The 24,259-nt window shown below is 35.7% G+C and overlaps 1 protein-coding gene across 2 annotated transcripts; it reads left to right on the forward strand.

The window, feature by feature from the left end:
* The first annotated feature begins 347 nt into the window (after positions 1-347).
* Positions 348-4,123, forward strand: LOC113735147 (putative late blight resistance protein homolog R1A-3). Of its 2 annotated transcripts, XM_072082256.1 has the most exons (3): positions 348-666; positions 773-2,937; positions 3,335-3,516. In XM_072082256.1, the coding sequence occupies exons 2-3, from the start codon at positions 816-818 to the stop codon at positions 3,373-3,375; spliced, it is 2,163 nt and encodes a 720-aa protein (XP_071938357.1). In that variant the 5' UTR covers positions 348-666; positions 773-815; the 3' UTR covers positions 3,376-3,516. The 2 variants fall into 2 exon arrangements, with proteins under 2 accessions (XP_071938357.1, XP_071938356.1); XM_072082255.1 differs by having other exon boundaries at positions 353-666; positions 773-4,123.
* The last annotated feature ends 20,136 nt before the right edge of the window (positions 4,124-24,259 follow it).

The raw sequence follows: 24,259 nt of genomic DNA on the forward strand, positions 1-24,259 counted from the left end.
TCAAGTTTTGATATTATGATAATATCTGACAAAATAAACCCAAAAAATTTCAAATTTGAAATAAATCTGAAAAAAATGAAAATAAAGATCTAATAAAAGAACTAGAAAAATACGAAAATTTTATCTAGAATACTTTAAACTAATTTTAGTGACAACTCAAAATTGTCTTGCGTGCATATGTTATTGACTTGCAATTACCAAAGTGTTTGCCCCATAATCTCTAGCTTTAGACTATGCCATTGTAATAAACAATGGGGACAAGAATGCCATTTCGTTCGGATGTTTGTTTACATACTTCTTGATAGTCGTTATCATGTGTTTGTGCTTTCTACACGACGCAATTTGCATCTAATAAAATGCTTAGTTAATTAAGCATCTTTACCGGGCCTACCAATTAATACTTGAAAAGTTTACCCAAAGCTATCATGACTCGCGAACTTGGATTTATGCACATGGAAGCATCTTAAAATATTGAGCACTGGAGTTAATGATAATTTATTTTTTCATCGTATTTGACATTTTTGAGTGATAATCATAGACAGTCTTTCTGGGTGAACAGCACATCGGTTCCTGAGAGAGCAAAATACCAAGCCCGAAGAAACTCCAGTTCTGGCTTCAAAGTCTGATTAAGGCTCTAGCTCTGGTCTGGTGTTATTTTGCAAACAGGTAATCTAGCACCATCAATTTTGTCTTAATTTTCTGGTAATTTTTAGATGTTTCATTTCCTATTCTTGACTAATTTGACTATCTTTGTCATTTTTGGACTCTTTAGAATCGAACAACTATCAGTTACCCTTTAGCTGATTTAGAGTGAGATGGCTCAGGCTGCAATTGTTTCTCTGGTGCACCAGTTGGAGTGCCTGATGAAATTCCCTTTTTTGATTCTCGAGATCAAGAAAATGCAGGTCAAAGCCTTCTCTGAGAAAGCCCTTGAACTTTTAAACGTTTTACAAGGAACTCCAGTTCTAGCAAGATCTCGTGTGGAGCAATTACGATTCGAGAGTGAACCTCTTGGACGGTCAATTGGAGATTTTCTTGTTGCAGTTGAGTCTGATACAGTGGTGTCAGACATCATGGAGATCGTGCAAAGATTACTCCAAACTCACGGAATGTCAGAGAATATGCAGAAAATACTTGATGAAGTGCCTAGCATTTTGATGCAAATTGATTTCACTGACAAAGAATCATACAGATTCCGTTCCAACAGAGATCTTCAGAGCACCAGGGAAAACCCAAGACTATGTTATTTTCTTGATGTAGTTAGAGAAATGGATGGTCCCAGTCATGATCTGAGAGCAGCTGTAGTCTTTTTCAATGATGTGGGGATCCAGCAGATGGTTCTGTACAAAGATCTTCAGTTCTTGCTCACTGCATTTGAGGATTCTTCTGTCAAATGGCATGGCCGTAATGAAGTGGAGAAAGATGTCAAATATATTGTCAACAGAGCAGCAGATTTTGTAAAAGAATGGATGAAAGACAATTCTATCCTGTCAGAGATGAGCTGTTTAATAGATACACTAATTCACAAGTGCACCGAAAAATCTCTGGATAGGAAAATTAATCTTGAAGCAGCAGTTAAAAGTGGCTTTGATGGCGAGAGAGGCATTCACCAATACTTTTCACATATATCTGGAGAGATTCAATCCATTAGGAGAAAGATCAGACAGATTAGAGGGATAAAGGGTATTACACTAGGTTTAAAAACCTTGCAGCTGCAGAGTAGTCTTCCCCTCAAAGGACATTCATTATCTGATTCAAATCTGAGGAATATTGTAGTTGGTTTTGATGCTGTTTTGAAGAAAATTGTGGATAGACTAGCAGAACCCTTGCTGGGACGAGAAGTTCTAGCAATTGTGGGGATGGGTGGTATTGGTAAAACTACTCTAGCTAGACAAATGTTCGATCACCCTGATACTGATTTTCAATTTCATTGTCGGGCATGGGTTAGAGTATCTCAAGTATACCAATTGAGAAATTTGTTGCTTGATCTTTTGCGCTCTGTTACCAAGCCCTCTGATAATGTTCATGAAAAGACTAATGAAGATCTAGCTCAAGACTTGTATCAATCTCTAAAAGGTAGGAAGTACCTGGTTGTCATGGATGATGTATGGAGTAATGAGGCCTGGGATTGTATCCAGATGTGTCTTCCAGATGACAATAATGGTAGTCGAGTAGTTGTGACCAGCCGGTTCATGGAATTAGCAACCTATGTGAGTCCAAAGAGTCTTCCACATTGTATGAGTCTTTTGGATACAAAGCAAAGCTGGGAACTGCTGGAAAAGCTTGTTTTTGGACTTGAAAGTTGCCCTCTTGAATTGGTGGACTTGGGAAAGCAAATAGCAAGAAAATGCCATGGATTACCCCTTGCAATTGTTGTTATAGCTGGCACTCTGTCTAGAACTGTGATGACATCTGACTGCTGGAAGGATGTTGCAGCTAGTGTAAGTTCAGTTGTATTCACCAATCCCGAACAATGTTTAGATATACTTGCTCTGAGTTACAACTACTTACCCCAACAACTTAAAGCTTGCTTTCTATACATGGGAGCCTTTCCTGAAGATTATGAGATTGAAGTTCGGAAGTTATTTCGTTTATGGATTGCTGAGGGCTTCTTGGAAGCAAGTTCTTCAAGTAATCTTGAAGATGTGGCAGAGGCCTACTTGGAAGATCTTATTGGTAGGAGTTTAGTTTTGGTTGGAAAAAGGAATGTAGTTGGCAAAATCAAAAGTTGTCGACTACATGACCTCTTGCGGGAATTATGCCTGAGGGAAGCTCAAAAAGAGAACATCATGACAGTAATAAAGCAAGAGGACCAAAGTTTCCCTGCAAAAGATAATCAGCGTCATCTCATTTTGCACTTGAACTCTGATGCTGATGTCCACTTAGCACCTCCATATCGAAGTCTTCAATCTTTTTTGTGCTTTACTTTGGGTTCAGGTTTTGTTCCAGATATCTTTTTCTCTTATTTGATATTCCAATCCCTCAGAGTATTGGACATGTTTTTCTTGCAGTTTGATTCTTTCCCTGCTCAAATAGTTAACTTAGAATATTTGACGTACCTTGCACTGAACGTTACCTATAAGCTTCCCACGGCACTAGCCAGACTCAAGAATCTCCAAACCTTAGTCATCAATGGTCCATGGCCAATAAGGGACGACGGGGATCTCCCCACTCTGATAGTGAGATATTGGAGTATGCCAAACTTGAGGCATCTCCATACAACTATGGTTGCTTTTCTAAGCTATATCACTGATGCTGCAAGCAATATTTACCGCAAGCCGTTGCCTTTGGGATACCTAAAAACATTATCAACAGTACAGTTTCTCTGTTGCAGGAGGGATGCGTTTGCCAATATGCCCTATCTTGCAGAACTAGGATTGTGTGAAACCAAAGAAGACTACTACAGGGATCGATCATGTGAGTGTCTGAAGGATCTGGCCTACTTGCATCAGCTTGAAGCACTCAACTGTTCCTTTTACAAAGAAATCAGAGAGGCAAGGACTATAAGTTGGGATGCTTTCCCATCTAATCTCAGGAAATTGACTTTAAGCGCGAGCAATCTGCCATGGGAGGATATGACTAATGTTGCCAAGTTACCCAACCTTGAGGTGCTCAAGCTGAAAAACTATGCCTTCCGAGGATCAACATGGAAACTAACTGATGAAGTATTTCGCTGTCTGAAGCAATTACTAATTGAAAAAACTGATATTGTGCAATGGGAAGCAGAAGATGATCACTTTCCCTGCCTTCAGTTCCTAATCCTGAGGTCCTGTGAGTTTCTTGCTGAGCTCCCCTATGTTCTTGGAGAAATCCCAACTTTGGAGCGAATTGAGTTGCACTACTGTAATGAATCTGCTGAGCTTTCTGCACAAGAATTTAAAGATCTGATTGAAGACCTTGCTGTCATGATCAGAAATTGATCAATTTGTAAGAAAGTATTTCAAAAAATTCTCGACTTTTGATCTTTACTTTTCACATAGGACCCTGCTTAAATGCTCAGTAGGATTGCAAGTACTTTACCATTTCAGTGTAGTGGAACTACTTTATGTAATGCCCATCTTCATGATGGTACTTAACATTGCCATGTGCAATTCTTGATATCTAAAACTTTCGGTTTTCGTTTTTTTGGGTGCAGAGATCTCCGTTGTCTAACTACATGATTTGTTAATTCTTTTGCCAATTCATATCTGGATAACTGCTTCTGCTCTGAAGTGCTTGCTGGACATGGATAAGTTTCATCTTAAAGTTTAATTACGGATTTTCGCATCAGATTGCAGCTAACAAGTAACTTCATCATTCTGCATACATCTTGATTCACGACGTTACAGATTTCCGTATCAACTCTTATGAAACCTATTTCACTATAGAACAACACTTCATACATACTAACCCTAATTATTGGATGTAGAGTAATCATCATATCCATGATGATGGCCTTGAAGGAATCCAACTTTCGATAGCCTGTTGTCATCCAATTAATTAAGCCGTTATGCAATCACTTGATTAAGGTTAATGATGGCGCTGTGAATAAAGTTAAAACTTGCTAGACATGCATGTGGGTTCTTTTTTCCCTTCTTTTTTTTTTTAAGCACAAGATTGGAATGGAAATCCACAAAATGCAACTGAATTACATATGAACAATTGATCAACATTACTAGTTGGTGGGTTAGCTGGTTCCATGCATGTGTTTTGATGCCTAATAGTGACATTAGATTTATTATTTGGTTATGATGCTGCGGTAGCAGGTAGGGATAGATTCTGCAGCGACAATAAATTTGACAAATTAAAGCAATTTCGGTATTCTAATGTTTTCGCCTCTCAAGTACTGTTACAAACTTTTTTCATAATCGACTATTTGGAGGTAGTGTTGGTGTAACATTTTGAAAACTAATTCTTGGTTGAATTACCGTACCCTATGTACCGAGGCTAGCCTAATCTATAGGGCTCTTTTTTTATTTATCATTCATCACTTAGAGTCTTATTCCTACTCCTAGACTTACTTTATCCTAATCTGAATGGGTGAAAAAACCACATATTGTGGTGATAGGATGTAAGATTTGAATCCTTGATCTCTCACCCCATCAAGATTTAAAATCTTTGGTGGTGGCTAATAGCCCAAATGGCTGTCGGTTGAATTACTGTACCCTCGTGAAAAGGAAAAACATGAGGAACAAAAGCCGAATCATAAGTCCAGCTAACTTTTGTTTATGATGACCAGTCTTAACTTTTTTAGCGTGAATCAAAACTTAATGAGGTTATGTCCATGGTTTTGGGAAATGCTTAGTCCCATGTTTAACAAAATTTTGACTGTTTCTTTGTTTATTTATCCAGTTTTTTTTTTTTAATAAGATTGCACCTATCCCATTCACCAAGCTGCAACTACAACTAAAGCCATGATCATATGATCAATATACTCAAATTACCATTCAATAACGTTACAACTGGAGTGAGTTGTTGATATTTTTTTTAATTTTTTGATGTCTATCAACTGGAGATTTGATAATGATAGATTAGAATAGTCACCATCTAAAAGATTGTCCAAGTTCATTGTGTCTTATCTCATGATATGCCTAGATACAAGTTTTTTACCTTTGTAACTATTGTATGAAATATAGAGAAAATATTTCCTTAATTCTTTCTTTTCTTCTTTACGCGATATCAAAGTAGAGAATTCAGGGTCTCCGCTTGAAATATAACTCTGATAAAAAATTTGAATCTAAACCATGATAGCATCATCCAAGATTGTGCTAGGTAGGAGTTGACTCAATTCTTAAAGACTTGGCTATACGAATAATGTAAGTCTTGAACCGGTGTTAGAGACCTACATCAAGCAATAATTCTTCCACAGCTCAAATTGGTATCAGGTTGGATGACACTAACTATATTTTATGGTCCCAAATTGTCAAGATGTATATCTCGGATAAAGACAAGATGGGATTTATTAATGGTGAACTTCCTCAACCCTCACCCACAGATCCAATGTATCGATGGTGGTGGACTGAAGATTCAATCGGGAAAGGGTAGTTGATAAATCCCATGGATCCACCCTTGATCGGTAACTTCATTCATCTCTCTGCTACCAAAAAGGTACAGGATTTGTTGCTAAAACTTTCTTTGATGGGTCTAATACATCATAGGTGTAAGAACTGCGGAGAAGGGTGACTCAAATGAGGCAAGCCAAAGGGCTGATTAAAAAGTATTACAATGACCTTCAAGTTTTGTAGATGAAAATTGATTTCCATCCACCTAATTCGATGGATTGTGCAGCCGATATCAGCAGGTATAACTCTCATAGAGGAAGACATAGTAGATAATTTTTTGTGGGTTAGATGATAGGTTGGACAAAATTTGCAGTGGCATACTTCTAGGGAACTCGTTTCCTATGGTAGAGTAAGTATATACCTATGTTCAATATGAGGATACCAGGCACTTGGTGATGCTGACAGCAAGAGACAACACAACTGGGGCTATTATGGCTTTTAAGGAAGTTCAGAAGACACAAATTATCCTATTATACAAAAATTTGCAGTCTAAAGGAGATGAATATACCTATTGAGAGAACAAAAGGCACACATGTTGATGTGGAATGCCCCTTTCATCTCAAGAAGTTATTTAGAGTCGAAATTAGGGTATATTTTATAGTTTTATTTTTATTTTCGTTTAATTTGAGTAGGATTGTTATAATTATTGTCAGCGATGAGAGATCATGAAAAAGGGAAGAAGACATCAGAGGACAGCTAGCCCAATGACCGGCGTCGGACGTCGCCGAGTAATAGTTTCTTGTTTTGAGTTGGATGCCTATAGTTATGGTAACAGTATTAGGGAAGCCTGCTATTATAAGTTTTCATTACCTTTAGTGATAGATCAAAATTTTTAGCGACTTTTTTAAATATTATATTAAAATAATTAATATTAACTTTAGTAAGTTTTTAATTAAAACTAGTAAGTATATGCCTGAAAGATAAGTTTTAGTCAAAAATAAAAATTTACACTTTGAGTAATTTAATTTACTTATTATTTGACAAAATTTACTTTTTTTTAAATTAAACTTACTAATACTAAAAGTAAAAAATTTACATATTTAAGTAAAAAAATCACCGATTTTTGAAAACGGTTTTGGGTTATCACATCTCTCTAAAGTTGCTTACCTTCTTTTTATTTTCTTCTCACCTCACGATATGATGGAATAGAAATTTTTTCCTGGCAAAATTTTCATGGTAAGATTACGACAATTCTGATCGAGAATCACCGGACGGATTCGAGAACAAAGATTTTGACTCCCACTGGATGCCGTTTAAAGGCCCTTCCAGCAAGGTATAGTTGCAAACAAAATGATTTGTGTTTTTGTTATTCCACTGAAAATTGAATATTCTTCTACATATTCATTGTTCCGTTTTCTTTTTGTTTTGATTTTATCGTAGTTTTAGATGACAATGAAGGAGAGGCTTTTGCTAGTGAATTGAAAATTGTACCCTTCGTATTTTGTGCATCTTCTGTTCCTTCTTATTTAAGTTTTATACATCTTTTGGCAATGACTCCCACTGGATGCCGTTTAAAGGCCCTTCCAGCAAGGTATAGTTGCAAACAAAATGGTGGTAGTAGTATGTCGTTGTTTATGTGAAAAGTGGTTAATTTGGGAATGCATATAAGGTGTTTGGTGAAATGTCCAAAAGAAATTTGTATGATATGATCGATGCCTGTACAGGGTTAGAAAGCACCGAACAACTTGATTAAAACCATAGTTGACGAATTTCAGTTACGCCGGCCAACTTGTACTAGGAAACAAAAATGTCAAATGCACTTCATCATTTATTGGTAAGAATTGATACTTTAATTTTACAATAAGTTTGGTTAAACTATAAAGGAGGTAAATGTAATTAAACCCCAAAAGTTTTAACCGCTCCTTCTTTTTATTCTTTTTTTTTATTTTTTAATAGCTCAGTTTCAGTCTTGTGCTCTACAACTTTTTGCTTGCATGATTTAGATCAGAAAGAATAAATCCAAATAATCAAATGTCATGGAGTTCTCTTTACGTGGTGATTACTTAGGAAGCTTATTTACCAGTTGGAAATGTTATTTGCTCTTCTTGAAACTGCAGTTTCTATGATTTGAAGTGGTTTCAATCTTTGCTATGATTATGCGTTGTTGTGGCCTTTTTTTAATACAAATCTTGTGATGGTTTTGTAGTGAATGAACCAGATTTCAGCCAAGACCATTAAGGAATTTTATTCTTGAGAGGGTACAAATTTTTTTGTTCGTCTTTACTCTAAAAATTTAGGATTATTTAAGTTTCTTCGAAGGTAGTTTAATGCGTATTGATTGTAAATCTGAACATAATCTCCTTAGTTTGCAATTTCTAGTATTTACTTGTTTTAATGTGAATAATTTCAGCTTGCTTGGAAAAAAGTTTGGTTAATGATGGCGTTTAATTTCAAGAATTGGCATTTCAGAACATTCAATTTTTCTAAGTTTCAATTAGAAGTTAACCTTGTTTGTGGCAGTCTCGAGAAGTTAAACCTTTTACAAAAGGTTTAAGATCCAGTAATCCCGTGTACACTTCCATATTTTCCATCATTTTAGTCACTTCAGATATTGTTAGCATCCAAGTGCTCTTGGGTTTGTAAACCAGAAATTTCAATTCAAACTGAAGCTTTTGATAGTGATATCAGAGCCCTTGACGCTGGTGATTTTGTTCTCAAATCAAGTTACTAGCCTTTTGATTGTTTCAGTTTTCTGAATCCAAAGTCTTTGTGCTCTAAATTCAGCTCTTGGCCATGAAATCTTGTCATGCTTAGATATCTATATCTAGTGTCCTGCCAGCTTAATTTTGGTGCGTAAGTATCAGTTATTAAAAGTTACAAAATGATATTAAATCTCAGGTTGCTATTTTTGTTAGCGGTTAAACATTCAAAGGCATTAATCACTTAATCCTAAATGAATTTATTTAACTTGTGTGAAGTTGAAATTATTATATTTGGACAAATAATATATTATATTATTTTTTACTTTTATACTGTTTTAATTTATTTTATATTTATTTTGGGATAAAACACTTTTACAGTGTTTTAATTTATTTTAGATTTGGTTTGGGATTATTTATTTAAATTTTTATTATTTGATTATGTAATTTGTATTATGCGAAATTGGTTTTATTAGAAATTACAGTGGTAAATTAATAAATTAAAATTAAGTTTTGGGTCATTCGGGTCGACTCGTCAACCCACCGACCTGAAATTTTTGGATTCTGGTCAGATATCCTGACCTGTTTCGAGTTGGCAAGTCAGGTTCGGGTCAATGGTTTTCTATTATACCTGGTCTCAACCCGACCCGCCAATCCAATTTGGACCCAATTGCCACCCCTAATTATATTGGTAAAAAAAACGTATTTTACAAATTATTCCAATTTATTTAGAAAATGTTACTAATTTCATTACAAATTTTGAAATGTAATCATGGTTTACTAAGTTTTTACTAAACATAGATACTGCATACAAAAGGAAAAGATATTTGACTTTGATTAGAAAAACTTGTGGTAGTAATAACGAAATAGTAACAGTGGTGCAAATTTCAAATCAACAACCAACGTACACTTAATTACGGTTATTTTTTAGTTGATTTGACTAATATATGCCATAAAGTAGTAAGATTTGATCATTTATAAATTGACAATTTTAGCAGTTTATATACCATTCACTATAAAAATTATGACTATTATAAAATGACATTTTATAATAATTTACATACTATTTGGCAATTAAAAGTAAGTTTGATAAAAAAAAATGTGCATATAAATCCATATTGTGAATGCTACAAAATATATTTGAAACTCACAAAACTTAATATATGGGTAAATTTACTATAATTTTAAAAGATTACGCTATATTAGTACAACTTTACCTTTTATACTTGTGACCTAGAAAATAAATTTATTAAAACACATAACATTTATAAATGATACATACATTTATTAAAATGCTTAAAACACAAAACATTTATGAATGAAACATACAATTATGTATTATACATTTATGTTATTACCAACAACTACTAACTATAATATTAAGTTTCAATCATTAATAAAAAAATCTTAACACTATTTTAAATAAGCTTCCTAATACTTGTTTCATATAAGTTTCTTTAAGTAAAATAATAAATTTATGCCACAAACTAGTAAGTTTTGATGATTAACCAAATTTACTATTCTATCAACAAGATTTACCATTAATCTATAAAAATTTACTATTACTTGAACTAAACTTACTCTCCAAAAACTAAGTTTCGAATATACAGTAGTAATTTATTTTTTTAAAAAAGTAACTTTCATTTTTATTTCGATTTACTTTATGAGACATAAATAGGATAACACTTATATGACCATTATTTATTTATTTTTTATTTACTTTTAGTGGCCATTTGATTATTTGATAGGCCCATCCGCCTAAATAGGATAACACTTAAAAATAAGAAAGTAAGTTTCCCATCTAAAATAGTAAGTTAACAGTAATAAATTAGTAACTTTTGTACTTCAAAATATAAATTGGAATAAATATTAAACTTACTTTTTAAATAAATAAATTACTACTTTATATCCCAAACTTACTTTAGAGTGTAAGTTTAACTCAAGTAATAGTAAGTTTTTATACATAAATAGTAATTCTTACTGATAACATGGTAAAATTGATTAATAATCAAAACTTACTAATTTATGGGACACATGTACTATTTTACTTTAAAACATATTTCAAACTAGTATTAGGAAATTTATTTGAAATAACGATAAGATGTTTTATTAATGATTAATTCTTAGTACCTTAGTTAGTAAGTACTCATAATATACATCTATAATACATTATTATAGTTATCATTTAAAAAAAATTTATTTACATATTTTAAAATACTATGAAAAATAGTTTGACTTTTCACATAATCTTGTAAAATATGCAATAAAATTTTGTCGTATTATAAGTTTTTAATCATTTTCAATTTTTGAAAAGTTTGAAAGTTTGGATAACAATAACAACAAATCTTCCTAGTTATATATAGAATATTTCTTGTTTATATATCAAAATTTTTATAAATTAACACCTATGAATATAATAAGATGATAAAGTTTTAATAAATTTACATCTGAGACACAAGAAATAATAAGAGTAAAAGCCTAAACAAAATGAGAAATAATATAATAATAAAAATGATAAAATTAGTATAACAATTAATATAAGAAAATCAGTATGATCTGGATTTTTTCCTTAGGAGATTATTCATAAGAATAGGATCCAATAATTATAAATGAAAATCACATGCAAATATAATCTATTGTATAATTTAAGTTAAATTTAGTTCATGTATAAAATGGTCCTAAAATAATTAGTACACTATGATACAATGTTATTTTAACAACAAAATTTTTTTTTACTAAAAGTCTGAAATATCCATGACATACGTATAAGGGATATTTTACCATATTTGTATCTCACATCTAATCATGAAAGTTAATTTGAGAAAAAATATTTTTGACAATAGAATTATTTTGAATTTAGTCAACAAGTTGAGATTTTTTAAACAATAAAAGTAGTCAGATTTAGTCGTTTGTGAATTTATAATTTTAACAGTTTATATAAAATTCATCTATAAAAAATTATGATTATTATAAAATGACCTTTTATAATAATTTACTTATCATTTGCCAATAAAAAAGAAGTTTGATAGAAAACATATGGATACAAATCCATAATGTAAATGATACAAAGTATGTTTGAAAGTCACAAAACTTAACATATGGGTAATTTTACTATAATTTTCAAAGATTATGCTATGTTAATACAACTTTAATTTTTATACTTGTGACCCAGAAAATAAATTTATTAAGACTTTACCATTTTATAAAATTCATAGGCATTAATATATGAAAATTGCGTACCATTTTATTATATTCATAGGTGTCCATATATGGAAATTGTGATGTATAGATAAGTGCAATTCTATATATAACTCGAAAGATTTGTTGTTACTGTCATCCAAACTTTCTAACCTTTCACAAATTCAAAAATAATTCAAAATTTATAATATTACAAATTATTCTTACATATTTTATAAGGTCATATGCAAAAAAAAAAAAAAGTTTTCATAGTATATTTAAAATGCTTAAAACATATAACATTTGTAAATGATACGTACAATTGTGTATCATACATTTACATTACGAGTAATTACTAACTATAATACTAAGCTTCAATTATTAATAAAAAATCTTAGCATTATTTCAAATAAATTTCCTAATACTTGTTTCATATAAGTTTCTTTAAGTAAAATAGTTAATTTATGCCACAAACTAGTAAGTTTTGATGATTAACCAAATTTACTATTCTATCAACAATATTTACTATTAATCTATAAAAACTTACTATTATTTGAACTAAACTTACTGTCCAAAAAGTAAATTTCAGATATAGAGTAGTTATTTACTTAAAAAAAAAGAAAGTTCCATATTTAATCAAATTTACGTTTTGAGACATTAAAGTTACTAATTTCTTGTGTTAACTTACTATTTTTAATGCAAAACTTACTAACCATATTTTTAGGTACTATTTTATTTAGATGACCAGTACAATAAGTAATCAAATGGTCGCTAAAAGTGTTTTTACCTGTTATAACAGGTAAAAACAGTTTCGTTACCATAACGATCGTTACTTCAGACTTTTCCTGTCTTTATTATTTCGTTTCCTATTCCAATTAGATACTTAGGAGTTTCTTAGTTATCAAGTAACTTATTAGACTAGCACTTGTAGCCTATAAATAGGCCCATCCTTAAGACTTTTGCATCGATTTCTTTATCAATTATTAATGAAATTTTGATTGTTTATTCCAATTTTGAAAGTTTTCTCTAATTATCCTTGACTCGTGTTTTGAGGTTAGAAAGTGATTCTTTTCTTTTGTTCTTTCTATAGATTTCATTCATGAAACAAATTCTTTTTGTACACTTCCGCTATCGCATTATGTGGTATCAAAGCAGGATTCGCCTATGACAATCTCTGATGCATTCCGTAGTAGCCTGGTTTGCCTCGAGATTAACCTAGATCATGGTAAAACATGTATGGATTGAATGGAACTACTTCTTGATGGGCTATACGTAGACACAAAGGGTTACTTCAAGAGATCTACACATTATCATCGTGCACTTGGGAGAGTCACTCTTGATGAACTTGGTATTCATGCAATCTCGCTAAATGCTCAGAGTTACCAGATCTATGAGGATTGTGTTTGTGAGATCACTCATTGTCAATTTCTCATTCATGAAACTACAATACCAGTGGTTGTAGGAAAATCTCAACCAGTCATCTAGTAGTCCTTGTATGTGATTCGCAGTCTTTCACCAAAGGAAGATAAGACCCAGAGAAATCAACTATGCCGAATTAGGTGTAGGATTTCTAATCATGTCTTTAATTTGATAATTGATGGTGGTATTTTTTCAAATATGGTTTTTAAACAATTGGTTGAATAATTAAAATTATCTATTGAAGGGTTGGTCGGATTAAAGGAGTAGAATATGTTGAGGTAAATTCAAGATGTCATGTTCCATTTTCAATTGGTAAATATGTTGTGGATATGGATGTTTTTCACCTATTGCTTGGTAAACCATGGCTGTATGACGTAGATGCAACACATAATGGACGCGATAATATTTATTGTTTTGTCAAAAATGGCAAAAATATTATCCTTGTGCCATTAAGTGACATTGAAGTCCAGTTCAAAATCCAAATCCAGTTAGTTGATTGCAACCAACTTGTTACATGTTGCACAGTCAAAAAATACACAAAATAATTTGACAAACCCAAATAAATCAACAACCTTGGTAATCCCATAGCCTAAGTGAGCAACCAAAACAAGCAAACATCTATCCCAACAAGCATAATAAGCAAGAAAAAGAAAAACCCAACAAAGCAAGCGACACAAATAGAAGACAAAAATTAACTAAATGTTAACTTCAATAGCCTAAACCAATAGAAAAACAAGAAAAGAAATACAATTGAAAATAAAACAGAATGATCCGAACCAAACATAGGCAAAAGGCTGAACATAAATTTAATAGGCTCTACCAATGACAAACTGAGAAAGTGAAAGACTAAACATAAAGTCAATGGCCTCAACCAACGACAAAAGAAGAAAAACACAGTAAAAAAAATGCCGAGGATGTTAAGACTTGAGTCAGAAGAAAGAGGAGAAGAAGAAGTTGGGGGCTGAGAGAGAATTGGGAGAGAGGGAATATTATTTAGATTTCAGAAAAGGAATCATACAAAATCCGTGTCTAGCTACTGTTGCGCATCCAACATATATAGGCGGTGATTTCCCAGATCTTCCTTCTAACAAACTGGTTTTGTCTGCATGCATGGGTAGTTATACCCTTTAACTACTTTCCCTGCCCTTATGCTAACTAACGTAAATGAATTACAATATTATCCCTCAAACTCTTGACTGCTTACAATATTTCCCCCCGAACTCTTGACTGCTTACAATTTAGTCCCTGTGATCCATAACAAGACTCCCCTCTTCACACAATCCTAGACTCTAGGATTGGACTCCGAACTCGGGAAACTAAGTCTGCATCACTGAGACATCCTCCCAAGTTGCGTAAGCTGTATCAAGATTTTCCCATTGGATTAATGCTTGCTCCACATCTCTCCCATGCCTTTGCAGAGTTCTTCTAGCAAGGACAGCTGCAGGAGTTATTTTGACCTCTCCCTCCTTTGTGAGTGTACGTGGCTGCGAGTGCACCACAGCTCTTTTTGCAGATGGCTTCAGTAGGGAAACATGGAATACAGGGTGCATAGTGGATCCCTGAGGTAGCTCCAACCTATAAGCCACTGGTCCAATCTTTTCCAGTACCTTATAAGGCCCGTAGTACTTGGAAGAGAGCTTCAAATTCCTCCTTAAGGCAATGGACGTCTGTCTATAAGGTTGCAATTTAAGATACACCAGATCACCTACTTCAAATGATCTCTCACTCCTGTTTTTGTCAGCATACTGCTTCATCAGGTTCTGGGCTCTGAGTAAGTTTTCCTTCAACAGTTGGTTCCAATTAACTCTTTCTGCCCACCAATCCTCTACCTCAGCTACCCTAAAGGACCTGTCTCTGAGACTCAACTGGGGTAGGGCATACCCGTACAAGGCTTGGAAGGGTGACATTCTTAGGGCAGTATGATGATTAGTATTATACCACCATTCTAGAGCAGTGAGGCACCTCTTCCATTTTTTGGGTTGTTGGAAGCACAAGCACCTCAGATAAGTCTCCAAACACCTGTACACTCTTTCTGTTTGACCATCAGTCTAAGGATGGCAACTAGTCGACAAATGCAGCTGTATGCCTACTCTGTTGCATAATTCTTGCCAAAATATGCTTGTAAAAACCTTGTCCCTATCAGATACAATGCTTGATGGCAACCCATGGAGCTTGTATATGTTGTCAAAGAACACCTGAGCCACTCCTTTGGCAGTATAATGGTTGCTGATAGCAAAGAAATGTGCTACCTTAGTGAACCTGTCTGCTATCACCAAGATCACATCGCTCCCTTCTGATTTGGGCAGCCCCTCAATGAAACCCATTGCTATGTGTTACCACGCTTATTTCGGGATATCCAATGGTTGTAACAGTCCCGGGTACTTGCAATGCTCCCCTTTACTGATCCTACAAGTCTCACATTGTTGTACAAAGGGCTCCACCTCTCTTTTCATTCCTGGCCAAAAGAAGTATCCCTTCAATCTCTGGTAAGTGCCCAAGTTTCCAGAATGACCCCCAATCGATGATTCATGCATACACGAGATAAGTTGTTGTCTCAAGGTTCCTGTAGCTCTAATCGGTATCCTTCCCTTGTATTTTATGATTCCTTGCTGGTAAGTATGATTAGGTATGGCTTGGTTGCCTATTGCCAGAGCTTGGAATAGATCCTTAACCTTAGGGTCACCATTATAGCTCTTAATCACCTTCGTGAGCCACATTGGTCTGACTATAGATATAGCATGCACCTTCCCTTTACTCTCCACTCATCTCTCTTTCCATCCCTCCTCCAATCCCTTTCTGGACAAGGCATCAGCCACCAAATTCTCTTTCCCTCTTTTATAGTGAATTTCATAGTCCATCCCCATCAGTTTGGTGAGCCACTTTTGTTGGAGTGGGGTGGTGATCCTTTGCTGTAATAAGAACCTCAAACTGTAATGGCCAGTTTTTATGATGAAATGGTTCCCAAGGAGATAGTGTCTCCATTTGGTCACGGTAGAAATGAGTGAAAGTAGCTCCTTCTCATAAATAGATAAGGACTGGTTTTGGGGTCCCAACGCCTGGCTCATGAAGGCAATGGGATGTCCCTGCTGCATGAGCACTGCTCCAATAGCCTTATTGCTAGCGTCTATCTCCAATACAAATGGCTTGCTAAAATCTGGCAAGGCCAACACAGGTGTAGAGCTCATGGCCTTTTTGAGCTTATTGAAGGCCAACATAGCATCTGGTGTCCAGTTGAAGCTGTTCTTCTTCAGAAGATAAGTCAAAGGTTTGGTGATCAAACCATAATTCCTCACAAACCTCCTGTAATAGCCTGTTAATCCCAAGAATCCTCGAAGAGCCTTAATAGAAGTAGGGACAGGTCAGGAGAGCATGCTGTCAATTTTGGCAGGATCAGCTATCACCCCTTCTCTTGTCACTACATGACCAAGATATTCTATTTGTGCTTGACCAAAGGAGCATTTAGAAAGTTTGGCTAGGAGGGAGTGTTGTCTGAGTATGTCAAGTACTATTTTCAAGTGTGTGAGGTGAGCTTCAGGGTCAGGACTGTAGATCAATATGTCATCAAAGAAAACAAGGACAAATTTCCTGATGTATGGTTCAAATATGGAGTTCATGAGTGCTTGGAAAGTGGCTGGTGCATTAGTAAGCCCAAAAGGCATTACTACAAATTCGTAAAGGCCTTGAGGTGTCCTAAAAGCAGTCTTAGGTATGTCTTCTATACACATTCTGATCTGGTGGTAACCAAATCTCAGGTCAATTTCGGAAAAATATATGGCTCCACAAAGTTTATCCAGCAAAACCTTTGACTTTGATGGTAAGGCTATTTAACTGTCTCAAATCAATGCAAAACCTCCAACTCCCATCTTTTTTCTTGACCAGTAGAACAGGTGAGGCGAAAGGGCTGCGACTTGGTTTAATGATTCCACTGTGGAACATGTCTTTCATTTGTTTCTCTATTTCTATTTTCTGTGTGTGAGGGTATCTATAGGGTGGTATTTTGAAAGGCTTGGCATCAGGTTTGAGGGGTATTTGGTGTTCATATGCTCTAGAAGGGGGCAATTGTTTAGGCTCTCCAAATACATCACTATAGTCAGCAAGTAGTTGGTCAATAGAAGTTTGCAGTGTAGTTACATGAGTGGAGTGGGAGCTGATCTTGTCGAATTGTTTAAGCATCCTCCTCCTTCTGTTCCTACTCCCACCAGGTCGGAATCTCCACTACTCAAGGTGACTGCATCATCTCAGCTGTTTCCTTGCAGCACTACACGTTCCCTCTCATAGTCAAATGAGAGATTGGGCTTCTTAAAGTCAAAAGTGAGGGGGCTATACTTTTTCATCCAATCCGCGCCTAGAATGCGATCATATTGCTCCAGATCTAAAATGAACACATCATGAGTAAAAGAATAGCCTTGTATGGTCCATCTCCATTCTGGAATCCAATTAGTACAGATGAGTTCCTTTCTATCAGCAATGGTGACCTTGAAAGGACTGTGAGCCTGAACATCCCCAAAAAAATTTTCTACAGTGGCTCTCTTGATGAAACAGTGTGTGCTTTCCCCATCCAATAATACATCTGTTCTACACCCTCGACTTTCCCCTTGCAGTTTGATAGTGCTACTAGACATCATGTCATCAGACAGGCTATGAATGGTTAATTCTATGTCTGAGTCTGGCTTTTTTCCAGAAGTATGCATACTGTGCTCCTCTATTTTCCCACTTTACTGAATGTGTAAGTGTCTGGTGCAACCCAATGAGTACAAACAAATTCACAATGATGCACAAAGATATATCAAATTTAAGCACAATAAAGAAAACTTAATTAAAGAGAAAAGATAACAAATGCGAACCAAATATCAAACCAATAGCCTCTTCAATTGATGGCGATGCTAACCAAGATGTACAAGTGAAGGCTCACTCCTTCCTCACCCCAAACACACTTTGGTTGAGCCAAGGAGTTTTACAACTATTCTAATTAACCCTCAACAACCTACACTTGAAAGATCACTCACCCAATTAAGAACTATTTTATACAAATGAGGCAACCTTCACCAAGGTTTTACCACTTCAAGTGATAGGTTCGCCTTCACCAAGGTTTTACTCCTCCTAGAGAGTAACCTTCACTTGAGCAACCTCACAACCCAACTTTCCCAACCCCTTATACAACCAACAAAGAATCTTTCTACTCAAAAATCTCACTTGTAAGCTTGTATTTTGTGTTGGCAAAAGTCCTTTGTCTTCTTGTGCTTTGGGGTGTTTATAGAAGGTGAGAAATGGCTCCAAAAGGCTCTCCAACGGTCAAATATTAAATGCTGTCAAAACTAGCCGTTGGCCTGTCGGACGTCCGAACCACCTGTCGAACGTCCGAACCCTGCGTCCAGACCACCTGTCGGACGTCCGAACCCTGCGTCCGAACGTCGTCAGAGAGTCATCAAATCTTTGCGAAATTTCTCAGACGTCCGATGCGATCGATGTGCGTCCGATGCGTGCGTCCGTTGATGTTCTTCATCCTTTCGGACGTCCGATATGAGTGTCCTATTTTTGCTTCTTCTTTTGTGCCACAAGAATCTGTTCTAACAAATTGCTCACATAAAAACATTAGCCCAAATCTACATTTTGGTTTGTTAATCATCAAACCAAGGATTGATCGACCAAGGTCAACAATCTCCCCCTTTTTTATGATGACAAACAAAATGAAGATTTCTTTTATCAAATAATTTCAATTAAAGCTCCCCCTTAGAAAGTGCCATCATACAAAGAAATTTCAATAAATCCTACTCCCCCTTTTGACATCAATCAAAAAAAAAAACAAACTCCCCCTTTATTTTTCAAATCAAGACCATATTGAATATCAAAATTTTCAAATGTACTTACAACCATTTAGCACTTCTTGGATCAAATCTTCATGATGTACCTAAATATGAGAAATTTCATTTGGTACCCTTTCTTTATAGGGTCCTTGGGAGTTAATACGACATGATCTAGCAATCCACATGGATTTCATGCCTTTTCTCATATTTTTCTTTACATAGCAATCATTTTGCATATGTCCAAATTTGCAACAAAAGTGACACATGATAGAAGTATTTTGCACATAGGTGGATTTAATGCAACTAATTTTCTTACTTCTTATCACAGCAAACTTATTTGTGCCTTGAAAAGATTTGCTTTCTTTTGTTTGAGAAAACTTTTGTTTTTCATTTTGGAGAAACTCGTTCAAGTCATTAATTCTTTTCTTTAACAAATTTTGTTCCTCCAACATTTTTTCATAAAACTTTGTTTTCTCTTCCAACTTCCTTTTCAAATTATTTTTGCAATCAAAAACACTTTTTTGATTTTTAAAATCATCATTTTCTATTCTCAAACATTTGTTTTCTTGAAAAAGTTTGGAGTTTTCTTCCAACAAATCATTTATTTTTGTTTTCAAATCTTTATTTTTAGCATAAGATTTTCTCAAACTTTTATGCATTTTAATCATAAGAATTTTCACATCATCATTTTCATTATCTTCATCACAAGAAGAGTGATAAGAACTTACCTCATCTTCTCCAACGGCCATTAGTGCCATTTGGGCCAACTCTTCTTTTTCTCTTTTTGAATTGCATTCATCCCATGTAATTTTGCAATCTCCTCTTGAACATCTCTTGTTGAAGATCTTCTTGAAACTTTTGATGCGAGGAGTTATATCATTGTCCACTTCCATGATTTCATTACCCATGAAGGATGGGTTATCCCCCACTTGAGATGCTTTAAAAGCTATGCCTTTCTTATACATTCTTGCATTTTCTTTCTCTTGCACTTTGAATTTCAGCTTTAATTCATAAGAGGTTAGGGAATTCACAAGAGATTCAATGGACATAGAATTTAAATCCTTTGCCTCTTCTATAGCATTTATTTTGTTTTCCCATTCTTTTGGCAAGGCATTCAAAATCTTTCTATTTTTCTCACCCAAAGAATATTCTTTTCCAAGCAATTTAAGATCTTCAATAATGTCACAAAATCTACTACACATCTTATCAACATTTTCAAGAGGATGCATTTTGAAAAATTCATATTGAGAAACAAGCAAAGATTTCTTTTGTTCTTTAATATCTTGGTTACCTTCATGAAATACACACAATTTATCCCAAATATCTTTAGCTGATTTACAACCTTTAATCCTACTAGATTCATTTACATCTAATGCATTGTATGTACAATATACACATGGCCTTGGCATTCAAAGAAAGGTATCTCTTGTCTTTTTCATTCAATTCTTGTCTAGTCTTTAATCTACTCAAATTGGTGGTAGAGTCAACTATTCTGATTTCATAAGGACCATCTTCTACCACATACCATAATTCAATATAAACGGATTGTAAGAAAATCATCATTCTTTGTTTCCACATGCTAAAATGAGAACCATTAAACATAGGTGGTCTATCAATAGATTGCCCTTCTAAAAAAGAAACTTTTATGGTTGCCATGATCTTTACTCTAAGCGGTTAAGCTTGATCAAAAGAGACCAAGCTCTGATACCAATTGTAAGTGTCTGGTGCAACCCAATGAGTACAAACAAATTCACAATGATGCACAAAGATATATCAAATTTAAGCACAATAAAGAAAACTTAATTAAAGAGAAAAGATAACAAATGCGAACCAAATATCAAACCAATAGCCTCTTCAATTGATGGCGATGCTAACCAAGATATACAAGTGAAGGCTCACTCCTTCCTCACCCCAAACACACTTTGGTTGAGCCAAGGAGTTTTACAACTATTCTAATTAACCCTCAACAACCTACACTTGAAAGATCACTCACCCAATTAAGAACTATTTTATACAAATGAGGCAACCTTCACCAAGGTTTTACCACTTCAAGTGATAGGTTCGCCTTCACCAAGGTTTTACTCCTCCTAGAGAGTAACCTTCACTTGAGCAACCTCACAACCCAACTTTCCCAACCCCTTATACAACCAACAAAGAATCTTTCTACTCAAAAATCTCACTTGTAAGCTTGTATTTGTGTTGGCAAAAGTCCTTTGTCTTCTTGTGCTTTGGGATGTTTATAGAAGGTGAGAAATGGCTCCAAAAGTCTCTCCAACGGTCAAATATTAAATGCTGTCAAAACTAGCCGTTGGCCTGTCGGACGTCCGAACCACCTGTCGAACGTCCGAACCCTGCGTCCAGACCACCTGTCGGACGTCCGAACCCTGCGTCCGAACGTCGTCAGAGAGTCATCAAATCTTTGCGAAATTTCTCGGACGTCCGATGCGATCGATGTGCGTCCGATGCGTGCGTCCGTTGATGTTCTTCATCCTTTCGGACGTCCGATATGAGTGTCCTATTTTTGCTTCTTCTTTTGTGCCACAAGAATCTGTTCTAACAAATTGCTCACATAAAAACATTAGCCCAAATCTACATTTTGGTTTGTTAATCATCAAAACCAAGGATTGATCGACCAAGGTCAACAGAATGATCTCTTCCTCTTCACTCCCACCTAAATCAACCTCCATCTCCTCTGCCAATATCATGTGTATTCCCTTGTTCCTGCAAGTGTGGCCAGGGCCAAATTTGTCTCCACATTTGAAACAAAGATTGTGATCTCTCCTGTACTGAACTCGTTGGGGGATATCTTCTTGAATGTGGAACTGGTGTTGGAGCTGTTGGACTTGGTAGAATAGGGTTTCTTAGCTATCTGTTCTCCCGTTTGTGGAAGACTCACCTGCTTCTGCCTTCCTCCTAAAGTGGATGGTACGGATGATGCTCCTCCCCTAGTCACGGACTTGTGCTTCTTGACCAAAGCTTCCATTGCAATCTCCTGACTCCTGGAGACTTCAAATGCCTTGTAGGGTGGCAGGCTTATGAACCTTGACCATTGTCTTGATTTTCTCGAGCAATCCACTCAAGAAACTTGAAATAAAATAAGGCTCGCTCAAACCTGGATTTTTGGCCAAGACCAACGCACTTAGCTCCTCAAATTTTTCTTGGTAGTTGATGACTGTAGAGGTCAGCTGCAATTTGTTGAATTCCCCTACTGCTTCTGGTCCCCCAATCTAACCAAACCTCCGGCACAACTCCTCACTGAAATCCTCCCACTGTATCATCCTTCGTCCCATTTTGAAACTCTAAAACCAAACATCTGCTTTCCCAACCAAGTGGAGCTCAGCTATGCTCATCATCTAACTAGCAGGTATTTGGTAGACCCAAAAAATTTTTTCTGCCTTCCTGACCCACTCCCTAGGGTTCCGTCCTTCAAAATGGGGGAACTCCAGCTTTGGAGTCCCCGAAAGAAAGGACTTTTGTCGATCCTCTCACCTTGTCCTAATTCTCCTTCCCCTCGTCTACCACTACCAGAGGTCAAACCTCGTTCAGTAGAGCCGGTAGGTATTGAGAGGATGCCGCGGTCATTGTGGCTGGACTTCATCTAGTTGAGCTGAGCCACAATAGCCGCCATGCAACTTCTTATCTCCGTTGAGTTGGACTCCATTTTTGCAGAATGCGACTCAAAGTTGTCCTCCAGAGTCTTTAACGTCTTTTGCGTGGAATCGATGAATCCCTGCAACCTGGTCTCCTGTTTGCATATCTGTTCCTCGAGAGTTTTCAGGCGAGTGCCCTCGGCCATTGGCGGATTCAGCTGCTGATTGCTGTTTGAGAGCAAACCAAGAGATATGTTAAAGAAGATTCAAAAGAAGATAGTTTGAGTAATTGAAGCCTGCAATCCGAGGGTCGCGGGCTCTAATACCATTGTTAAGACTTGAGCCAGAAGAAAGAGGAGAAGAAGAAGTTGGGGACTGAGAGAGAATTGGGAGAGAGGGAATATTATTTAGATTTCAGAAAAGGAATCATACAAAATCCGTGTCTAGCTACTGTTGCGCATCCAACATATATAGGCGGTGATTTCCCAGATCTTCCTTCTAACAAACTGGTTTTGTCTGCATGCATGGGTAGTTATGCCCTTTAACTACTTTCCCCGCCCTTATGCTAACTAACGTAAATGAATTACAATATTATCCCTCAAACTCTTGACTGCTTACAATATTTCCCCCCGAACTCTTGACTGCTTACAATTTAGTCCCTGTGATCCATAACAAGAGGAGATACCAAAAAAGACTGATATAATAACACCAAGTTTGTTCGATGATTAGTTCAAGAAAGGCAAAAACAAACCCAACGGATCATGCAAAAGTAGACCAAACCAAGAAGATAGACATTGTACAATAAAAAAAATGCAGAGTACATACAAAAACAGCTTGATGTAATAACAGTTCAATAGAGACAAAAACAGACCAAACGAATCATGCAAGAACAGCCCTTGGGCCTTTGGCCTGGTGGTGTCTTTGGTGATGCAGGAGGTCAAGAGTTCAACCCTTGCCTCCCACCAATTTGTCACTATATGTGGCGGTTTTAATTGGTCTTTTTCGATGGAGTCTGTACTCACATCGGTCCTCCTTCCTCTCCCCCTAGATTAGGCTAGATTAGGTTATAACAATCCTATCGTTGCAAAAAAAAAAAAAGAATCATGCAAGAACAAGCCAAACGGATCATGCAGTAACAGAGAAGTATATTTAAGAACAACCAACTACAAAAAATAGTCATCAAAAGTTTACAAACAACCAAAGCTAGTAGAAAACCGGAACACTTAGCAATCAAAGGAGCGCTAGTACGCAAGCGCGCCCCAATTCCTGGAACATTGACAAGATTCTCTGCGGAGCACAATTATAAGACAAGCAATAGAGGAAACAAAAAAAAAAAAGAAGAAGAAGAAGAAGCTATGACCATTTATTGCAAGAAGTGACGAATGCCTCATTTAATTAATCATCGTGAAATGACCGCAACAAACAATGCACCTTCTAAAGCATTAGGGCATATCTGGCAATGAAGGACAGAAATGGAAACCACTCACAATCTAACACACAACCTTATCCATTAGATCAAATCCTCCTTGGTTCTATCCAGAAAGTTAATTAGTATTTGATCACACAATTTTGGTTACCAAGAGACCATC

The sequence above is a fragment of the Coffea arabica genome, chromosome 3c (assembly GCF_036785885.1).
Source record: "Coffea arabica cultivar ET-39 chromosome 3c, Coffea Arabica ET-39 HiFi, whole genome shotgun sequence".
Taxonomy (NCBI): domain Eukaryota; kingdom Viridiplantae; phylum Streptophyta; class Magnoliopsida; order Gentianales; family Rubiaceae; genus Coffea; species Coffea arabica.